This window comes from Sinocyclocheilus anshuiensis, unplaced genomic scaffold (assembly GCF_001515605.1).
Source record: "Sinocyclocheilus anshuiensis isolate Anshui unplaced genomic scaffold, SAMN03320099.WGS_v1.1 scaffold1225, whole genome shotgun sequence".
Lineage (NCBI taxonomy): Eukaryota > Metazoa > Chordata > Actinopteri > Cypriniformes > Cyprinidae > Sinocyclocheilus > Sinocyclocheilus anshuiensis.
This window is the reverse complement of record NW_015552623.1, coordinates 448,491-458,594: the sequence shown is the minus strand read 5'-3', so window position 1 is coordinate 458,594 and position 10,104 is coordinate 448,491. Positions and strand designations below refer to the sequence as shown.

The following is a 10,104-nucleotide window of genomic DNA, read 5'->3' as shown; positions in this document are numbered from 1 at the left end:
TGCACTGAATTTATTTAATACACGAGTTTCACAATTTGAGTTGAATTACTGAAATAAATGAACTTTTCCACGACATTCTAATTTATTGAGATGCACCTGTATATATATATAATAACCCAATTTATTTAATTATTTAATTTTTATTTAATTATTTAATTAAAGTTTTAACTTTTAAGTGGGTATAAAATACAGAATTAAGTATATCTAAATATAACTAAATAGTAACCAAATATTTTCAAAATAATATTTTTCAATATTACATATTATACATTATAAAATATTATTATACAAACATATACATTTTTATATAAATATATTAATACATTATAAAGCCAATAATTAAAATAATAATATAATTAGATACCAACATTTTTATTGCTAATTTTACATAGTATAAATGGATTATCATATATGAATCATCTGTCATTATATATTAGAAAGGGGGTCAGCATAAATGGGGGTCCCTGATATTAAAAGTTTGAAAACCCCTTCATTATGAGTTCTCTATTATAAAACAACAGCAACAACAATTGGATACGCACGCACGCACGACATGTACTGCAGATGTAAAATGAATCACATATTGCATATGAATCACAATGAGTACATACTCCCAGCCATTTCTGCATGTGTTCCTCCAGCCTGAGAATAAATAGCCATGGGCCATACGCCACCTGATCAGTGTCTCAGTGTCCTTGTGGGACCCTGAAACAACAGCGGTGCAGACGAACAGTCCGGCATGAATTCTCTGTAGCTTTGGTGCTGCTGTAACATGTGATTTTATATATGCAAAACAAACCGCCCAGTCAAGCCACACCATAAACACTGACAACTGTCAGTCTGAAATGATAGTAATAAATCCTCATTTATTAACCGAAAGCAGCTGCACATACCAAGTGCATTAACGTTAACCCGGTTTTAAATCCACCGTGAATTATATATAAACTCATAAAAGAGAGTTAAGGTAATGTGCGAAAGTTTTGCATACATGCACACAGTGCAGCTTTACACAATGACACTCACACTGTTGAGATGGTTGCGCCATTTCTTAAAGGGAGAGAGGCGGCCAAACTCCTCTTATTAGATATACAGTAATACCATGAATATTATTATTATCTTTCACTTCTTCAACAACCGTTTGCGTCTTTATTGCGGACAGCACTTCTTCACAGCTTTTGCAGTTTCTAACAGACGGACCAGTGATATTAGGTCATTGCCCTCTAGCGGTCAGGAGAAAAACAACTCTCAGGTATACTGCATAAAAATGATCTCACTAAAATAAGCATCAATTCGTTTTCATCTTTAGTTATAGATTATATATCTACAAGTTTTATAAGACATCGAGTCATAAAAATGCTGAAACCTCTAATCCACAGAAGAGTTATTATTGTCATCTAAAACAAACAAAAGTATTTTGAAATAAAGCTGAAATAAAATACAACAAAAACATTAGATTAAAAATGTAAACTAAATTAAACTAAAATTACTAAAATTACTGTAAAGGAATTAAACCTAAATAGTATTTTTTATTTTTTTAAATCAAAGATCACACAAAAGCACATAACAAAATTACTAAAAATTAAACTAAAATGAACATGAAAACTGAAAATAAAAGATCATTCAAAATATAAATAATATAACATATGAATAATACTAAAATAACAATGATCAAAGTTTTTTGAATTACACCCATTTAAAAAGATTTCATTACAAATTTGTATCTGCAATATTTATTGCACACTATTCAAATATATGATAATATATATTGTTTTATTTTATTTGTGTTGTAAACAAAAGTGAAGTAAAGTTTCTCTGGTGTATATTTTTCAGCGTGGGTTTATTTGTGAAACCACAAACCTAAAACATGTATAGACATGAACCATAGTTAACCAAGTCTTTGACTACAAAAAGAAGCTAAATTAATGCCTACGAGAAAGATACTGTTTGTTGAACACACATTACCTTTTGTGACTCTATATGGGGTAAGTTGTCTCTACAATAGAACCTGTCATTAAACAGCATTTTACTTTTCAGCAAAGTTTAATTTTCTGAATGACAAAAAGGTGGACCATGAATCTTGTTTTGACATTTATTGTGTGGCACAAATGGTATACTTTACTTACAGACACTGTTATTGTACATCATTTCAGTAATAAAGCATCACACTCCATGTTTCTTTCAACATTTACAAATCAGTAAACAAATCTAAAAAATATTTAAGTTTAGGGGCCCTTGTGCACGCTCTTAATGTATGTGGAATCTATTATAGACTGTGTGCATTCGACAAATGCATTCGATTTTGGATTGAAATATACAACAACAAAAAAAGGATCATTTTAATTTAAGCAAAATTTTGCCATTTAAATATATCTTCAGACAACAACCCAAGGATTGTTCAGACAATCCCATTAACTCATCGCAGTATCTGTTTTTCCCTGAGGTTTGCCCTCTTCTCAGATCTGCTTCAGACTTTTTCAATCACACTTTCTAGTAAGAATATTAATCGTTCTCTGTTCTTTTCATGTGGACAGTCCAGCCCGTTGCATCCTGAACTGCTTTTCACGTGATTCGTGATATGCGCCGACCTTCTGTCTCTTTCAAGGGCCACTCTGTCCCTTGCCAGAGCTTCTCTGTCTTTCTGCAGTCGGGCTCTGTCCTGTTCCAAAGACGCTTTGTCTCTGTTAACCGCAGCTTTGTCCTTCTCTACCTGGGCTCTGTCCCGCTGAAGCGCCGCTCTTTCCCGATCGGCAAGGGCCCTTTCCCGCTCTAGAAGGGCTTTTTCTCTGTCCAGGCCTCCGAGCTCCTTTTCTAGAAGCTGTCTTTCTCGTTGAAGTTTGGTTCTCATGATGTCCAACGGGTGACTTTCTGTCGTCTGCTTGCCTTTTTGTCTTGCCCGCTTAGCCAGATGCTGTCTGGAGGCCGGCGGCACATTCCCCGAAGTTCCTTCCTCTTCCAAGAATTCCAATATTTCCCCTCCGACTTTAATCTGGCGTAGCCTCTTACTAGGATGAGGTGCATTATCATTGTTAGCTTCTGATGTGATCACTTGCTGGCTGATCTTTTCATCAAACTCTTCACCCAGAGCATCGTCCATGAGATTAAACCATTTCCAGCAGGTGGGGTTCTTCTCCACACCTGTGGGAGGATATTTTGCGTCCTTGAAAGTGTAAAATGCATTAAACTGTTGAATGTGTTCTGTAAAAGTTGGCATTTGAAAAACACAATTAGCAGTGTGAGACCGACCTTATATCTTGCCTTCAGGTTTTCCCACTTTTTGGCAATCTGCTCAGTTGTAATCCTTTCCTCAAGCCCCATTTCTCGGAGTATTGCACTGCAAAAAAATAAGCAAAATAATAACTTTGAACATGAACACAGGTTGTGAGAAATCAAGGCAAATTTTAAGATTACAAATCTCACCTCCAGGCTGTTTTAGACGAATTTTTCCTCCCGTCAAAAAGCGCTGAGTTGCTCGACCGCAGCTGTATCAGTTTTGTGATATCCTCATTAGACACTAGTGCACATAAAACAGCCAGTTAGTTAGCTTAATGCTCACATTACTACTTAGTTTCGCGCAAAAACGAACGACTTACTTTTATAGATGAGTTTAGAGCTGGTCGACGCCGAATCCATATTTTATATCACTTCGTAAAACAGATTTCTAGGGCCCTTAATAGTGCACGTTGGCAGTGTGATTCTGTTATCATACCCTCCCAGTGAAAATGGCGCCGTACGAGCACAGCCTGGATAGGCTGCCTACTAAGTGCCCGTATTTTGAAGGAGAGAATTTGCGTCCTTAAAATGCATATTAAAATATTTCTTGAAATACAAAATTGGTTTGACTTACACAGAATCATTACGTGTCATTTGAATATTAAATTCAAACGCATTAACGAGATCTTTTAATGGCTACTGACTAGGCTAAAAGACCAAACCAAAGACCAAAGAAAGGTAATTAGCATTAAATGGGGGCGTGGCTTATTAGACCGAAGGGTGTCTCTAATAAGTACAATAATAATTTTAAGGTCTGCTATGTGTATTATTAAAGTCTCTGAGTATCGTTGTTATTTTTTAATTATTGTCCAGATCTAGATTAAAGAATCATAGTATTCACAAACAACTGTAATTGGTCTATCCCGAACAGCGCTGAGAAAAATATCAGAGTCCGCGAGACAACACGATCACGTGGCAGTTGTTACTTTTCTCAGCGCTTATCAGAATTGAACAATCAGAGTCGTTTGTGATTACTAGATAAGGATTTTTAAAAATCGTTTAAAAGCGAGATCGCGGCTACGTTTTCCATCTAAGTGTTAACAAATTAAGAGATTTAAACAGTTATTTTTAGTGTACAAATGTATTAAATTAAAACGTCCTGAAATTTGAATACACTCGCGGTTCTCTAAGCAGCACTGCGCCACCTGGAGGAAGACAACTTTTGTTTAATTGAAATCGTTGAAGCAAGCATTGAAACAAACCAACATTTTCCACCCATCGGTAACGGTGAGAAATGAGAAGTCTAAGCCGACAAACATAGAGTAGCTATATTAGAAGAGGTATAGGTTGTATTTAGTTATAAGGATATTTTGGTGTATGAAAAGAATATGCCCAATGAAGACACATACTTGTCACAACTCAGTGGCAGTTCTTGACTACTTGATTTACTAAGGCCTATATTCATAAAATTAATACAATACTCTTAGATCAAATAAACAGCTGCTTTTATCCTACCCAGATCTTCATGCAGCATGTTTGAAATCTCAACTAATGCACTTGACCTTTACAAGCCTCTGCTAAACTATTAATAATAGAGGGGGGCTCCTTCCCTAATGAAGAAACAGTCAACAAGTCCTGTCAGGACGAAGTGTCAACACACAATTCATCAACTAATTGGATGACAGAGAGGTGACCCAGTTAATGTTCAGGGCTGCGTTTCTCAAAAGCATTGTGAGATTTTGTGAGATTTACTTAAGCTTACGATACTTTTGGGAAACGCAGCCCAAGTCTGCCAAGCAGTCATTGCATAAAACTGTCAGATGCATTTAAAAAAGCTGGAAAGTGTGGAGGAAGTATGGCAGTCCCTCTGTGTCATAAAAAGTGTTCTTTATACAGATAAACAGTAAACAAATAGAATTTTTTGATTTTTTTTTTTTCAATAATGAGTTTCCTAAAACTTTTAAAACATCTAAAACATCTTTTTGTTCTAAACTTCAATTAATCTATAGTACATGTTTCATCTATGTGCTTTGCCATAAACTTTTAGAAACAAACATATTGTGGTTTTGGCACAAACAGAATGCCATCATTTTTGACAACAGCCTTCCAAAAATGACAGAACAAGATGACATAAACAATGAACATACACATCAGCATATGAATTTATCTTAAAAGGATAGTTCAACAAAAAATAAATTGCATTTATTCAACCTCATGTCGTTCCAAACCTGTATGACTTTCTTTCTTCTGCTGAAGACAAAATAAAATATTTTGAAGAATGTTGGTAGTTAAACTGATTTGACTCCCTTTGTGTATTGATTAAAAAACAAATGGTTATCACCATTATTCTAAATATCTTCTTTTGTGTTCAGCAGAAGAATGAAAGTCATACAGGTTTGGAAGAACATGAGGTTGAATATTATGACAGAGTTTCATTTCATTTGAGCAATGACTGTATGGACATATGTATAGTGCAATGCAATTGTCTCCTTTTTTCCACAAATGGACTCTCACACAGAACAACTCTGTTCCATTGGTCTATCGGCCGCTCTGCTTTATCATATTGATATCCAAATGCATTTTGCATCATCAGTTCAGTCACGCGAAAGGGTGTCCTTTGTTGTCCAGTGTGGAGCAAGGGGGCTAATCTCTGTGCATATGTCCTTAAAAGCACTGATGCTGTTTTCCTCTTAAATTATTAAGCTTCTTCAGCGGCTTTAAACCATTGAGAGAAGATTAGTGAGGTTATTCTGTGACGGTGTGTTTGTGCATACGTGTGTGTGCACATGAAGTGTGTAATGTTGATGGTGTGTGTGTGTCTGTGTCTTCTCCTTTCTGTTCATGCAAGGATGCTATTCGGTATCTAAATGAGAGCAGTCCAACAGAGGCTGATCGATCCATCTGTGCCAATTAAACCTCATTCTCTTGTCTTTCAGAATCACGTTTGCTGTCACGTCACATTGCATCTGTCACTCAAGAAACCAAAATGGCCATTTTGTACCTAAAATCTAACATCTGGATCAGATACAGATGTGTATTTAGCCTGTTTAGCTATATAATTAAGATCTTATTAGTGCATGCTTGTGTTTTTATCCTGAACAGAGAGTTTTTGACATGCACTGTATTGTAATTTCCCTCTATGTGAATCTGTGCCTCTTTAATCCAGCAGTCTGTATCCTGTGTTGGGGAAGAAGAGGGGGTTGTATGTCTCTGTAATCTTGCTATGTCTGTGTGGAACTGTGTTGGTAATCCTGCTGTGTGTGTGTGCGCGCTCAAGTGTGTTTCTCCAATGTAATCCTATGACAGCGAGCATTTGTGCACGTGAATGGTCGTCAATGTTAAAGCATACATGCCTTATGCGTTTAGCATCATTTTACGTTGTATGGCCTGCCGCACGGGCACACGCTCGACTCCACGTGTGGGCAGGGTTTGACATCATCAGGCATCATTGCCGTGCTGAGGTGATATGGGACGGCAGGATCAGCAAAGACATTTGGCTTGATCTCTAACTTTCCAGAGGCCTGGCTGGGGGAAGATAACGACTGGTTCGGAATGACGAACTGGAATTAGGATAAAGATAGGAAGTAGTCTCAGATCAGCTGTTCCAAATTTTAACCATTATGGAAAAATCTACAAATCTGGTCTCATAGTGTAGATATCTTGTGTTTAATACAAAACAGGAATGTGTAGTAATCCAGGTTTTAGAAGAGGTCAGTAGTGGGTCCTCTGTTGTGAAAAATGAATTTATTATGTAATAATTCATAATTTAAAAGAATATGCTTAGCCTATATATGTATGAACTTTATTTTTTAAGACACTTAATTGCATGCTATATACAATTAAATTAAAATGCATTATACTTTAAATTTATATTAAATGCAATTAGTGCTTTTTTACCTACTTTTTTATGTAATGTCATACATTTATTGTCTTTGAAATATGGTTAAAGTATACTGTCATATGCACTGATAAGCATTGGTGGTATGCTTACCTGTAAATGTCACTTCAATTGAAACGTTTATGTCATGTAAATACACATTTGTAGTGATGAAGTTGCAATTAAGGACATTGAAAGTTTATTTACTTTAAATGTAATGGGTTGACTATCCCTTTAAGTGGCCTTTTATTTCATTATTAATATATTTTCTGCAAGTACAGTTTTTACAAATATACTTTTAAGATTTTAAGTACACTACAAGTGCACATTAAATACAAATAAGCACACTTCTTCTTCACAAAGGTTGACATAGCAAATTGGAGGTAGGGGCGGATGCTCAATCAACTCTGGGCTATGGTGGCGGGAATGCACCTTTTAAGTTGGTTTGCCAACCGCCATTAAATCCTAAAAGAAGAAGAAGAAGAACTCTGGGCTATGGAGAAGCGGGTTAAGCGATGGATCCCGCGTCGCGAGAGCCTGCCGCGCTGTAGCCGAGCGGATAGGCAGCACTATTTATAGCTAAGCCTGTTTAAGCGAGGTCATGCTCTCTACCTCTAACATCCCTGAGACTTTTTTACCTACTTTTTTATGTAATGTCATACATTTATTGTCTTTGAAATATGGTTAAAGTATACTGTCATATGCACTGATAAGCATTGGTGGTATGCTTACCTGTAAATGTCACTTCAATTGAAACGTTTATGTCATGTAAATACACATTTGTAGTGACGAAGTTGCAATTAAGGACATTGAAAGTTTATTTACTTTAAATGTAATGGGTTGACTATCCCTTTAAGTGGCCTTTTATTTCATTATTAATATATTTTCTGCAAGTACAGTTTTTACAAATATACTTTTAAGATTTTAAGTACACTACAAGTGCACATTAAATACAAATAAGCACACTTCTTCTTCACAAAGGTTGACATAGCAAATTGGAGGTAGGGGCGGATGCTCAATCAACTCTGGGCTATGGTGGCGGGAATGCACCTTTTAAGTTGGTTTGCCAACCGCCATTAAATCCTAAAAGAAGAAGAAGAAGAACTCTGGGCTATGGAGAAGCGGGTTAAGCGATGGATCCCGCGTCGCGAGAGCCTGCCGCGCTGTAGCCGAGCGGATAGGCAGCACTATTTATAGCTAAGCCTGTTTAAGCGAGGTCATGCTCTCTACCTCTAACATCCCTGAGACAGAGCAGTGGAGTTAAACGCTCGCGTGCCAGCGTACTAGAAGCACCGCGTGCGCTTTTAGCTCATCTAACCAATCAAAAAACACAACACATACAGAAATCACATCCAGGATTTTCTATGCTTATTTTGCCAGTAGTTTCACTATAGGAGGCAGGGCTGTAACCACCATAGACTCTGAAGGGGGCGATTATAATATTATAATTGGTGCTGTCAAATGATAAATCACGATTAATCGCATCCAAAATAAAAGTTTTTGTTTACATAATATATGTGTGTGTGTTGGGTATATTTATTATGTATATATAAATACGCACACATACAGTATATATTTTGAAAATATTTACATGTATATATTAATATTCATATAATTTATATTATATATATATATAAGTATATTTAATATTTTTTTATATTTTCTTAAATATATACATGCATGTGTATGTATTTATAGGCTACATAATAAATATACACATTACACACACACATATGTAAACAAAAACTTTTATTTTGGATGCGATTAATTGCGATTAATCGTTTGACAGCACTAATTGTAATACCCCATAATTACAGGTACATATGACAAAAAAACATTATATTGATATGGCCTGTAACGTCCTGTGATCCATGACAATGAGTAACAAATTATTAAAATAATTAAAAATAAATATTTGAAAAAAAGCAGAAAAATATAATGACTTTGGGCACCAAATGTACCTGCATATATATATATATATACCTTTGTGAAAAAGAAGTGTGCTTATTTGTATTTAATGTGCACTTGTAGTGTACTTCAAATCTTAAACGTATATTTGTAAAAACGGTATACTTGCAGATAATATGATATTAATAATGAAATAAAAGAAAATATATATAAATAATTAAATATATATATACAGGGCTGTCCGTAGCTGATGCGGGGCCCTCAAAGCACAGGGCCTATCCTGAATCCATAGCTGATCTGTAATCTGTCTTCATTCAGTTTTATATTAGATGTGGCTGGATTGTGGAGCTAAAGCCTTCAATAAGATAATAATTTGTAAATCTCTACTATGGCCCTCCTCTTGCTGCTAATAATAATACATCAAGTTTAGCATAGCCCGCTTGTCCATCACACCGACGTATCTTTGCTGGTTGCTGGTGATGACAGCTGTTTCAACAAGGGAAGACACCTGTACCTGGGACAAGCGCTGGCCAATGGGAGTCTGAGTTAAATCCCGAGCCATGCCTCTGACGTAAACACTCCACAGACTAGCGCGCGGTGGGCGGGTCGTTACGGATCGAGTTGTAGATCCACGGCGCGAGACTATTGATGCCAAGTGGAACTGACGCGCACCGGTTCAAAGTGAGTACACATGTATGCAAAGGAAATGTGTTATTATACACTATGTAGGCTAAAAGTGTTGTTTCAGATATTACAGTATGGACCACATTAGTTTTTAATCAAATGGCAAGTCAATACAGATAGAAACATGCTGTTTAAAGCTATTCTAATAATTTGATGTGAGAATCGCGTGCTTACGACTCGTTTTTCTTCATGTATGTTTTACTTCTTCCTTATAGTCCTAAATGTTCTGCTTTATACCTTCTGTCAAAAAAAAACGTTATTCTTAATGCAAATTCATTAGGCTACTGTTCCTTCCCTTTCCAAAAATTTCCCCAGACATTATGCTACGTAGAAAAAAATGTTTTCAGATGAATCTTTGTGGGGTATTAAATTTCAGCTGAGTGCGTCAGTCGAATGTAGTCTAGTGATTGAGAGTTTTTAGTCTT

The 10,104-nt window shown here is 36.0% G+C and overlaps 2 protein-coding genes across 2 annotated transcripts in view; both read right to left on the bottom strand.

Annotated features, from left to right (window-relative positions):
- LOC107666282 (uncharacterized) overlaps positions 1 to 1,166 on the bottom strand; it is a 3,277-nt gene extending 2,111 nt beyond the window's left edge. The window contains exons 1-2 of the mRNA XM_016457512.1: positions 1,024 to 1,166; positions 612 to 705 (exon numbers count right to left, since the gene is read on the bottom strand). Of these exons, the coding sequence (XP_016312998.1) occupies positions 612 to 705; positions 1,024 to 1,045 (116 nt within the window). The 5' untranslated portion in view covers positions 1,046 to 1,166. The remainder of the gene's footprint in view (positions 1 to 611; positions 706 to 1,023) is intronic.
- Positions 1,167 to 2,092: 926 nt separating this feature from the next.
- On the bottom strand, positions 2,093 to 3,908 carry LOC107666281 (uncharacterized). Its single transcript, XM_016457511.1, has 4 exons — positions 3,591 to 3,908; positions 3,418 to 3,511; positions 3,244 to 3,331; positions 2,093 to 3,157 (listed from the first exon to the last, which is right to left on the bottom strand). The coding sequence occupies exons 1-4, from the start codon at positions 3,628 to 3,630 to the stop codon at positions 2,465 to 2,467; spliced, it is 915 nt and encodes a 304-aa protein (XP_016312997.1). The 5' UTR covers positions 3,631 to 3,908; the 3' UTR covers positions 2,093 to 2,464.
- Positions 3,909 to 10,104: the final 6,196 nt, after the last annotated feature.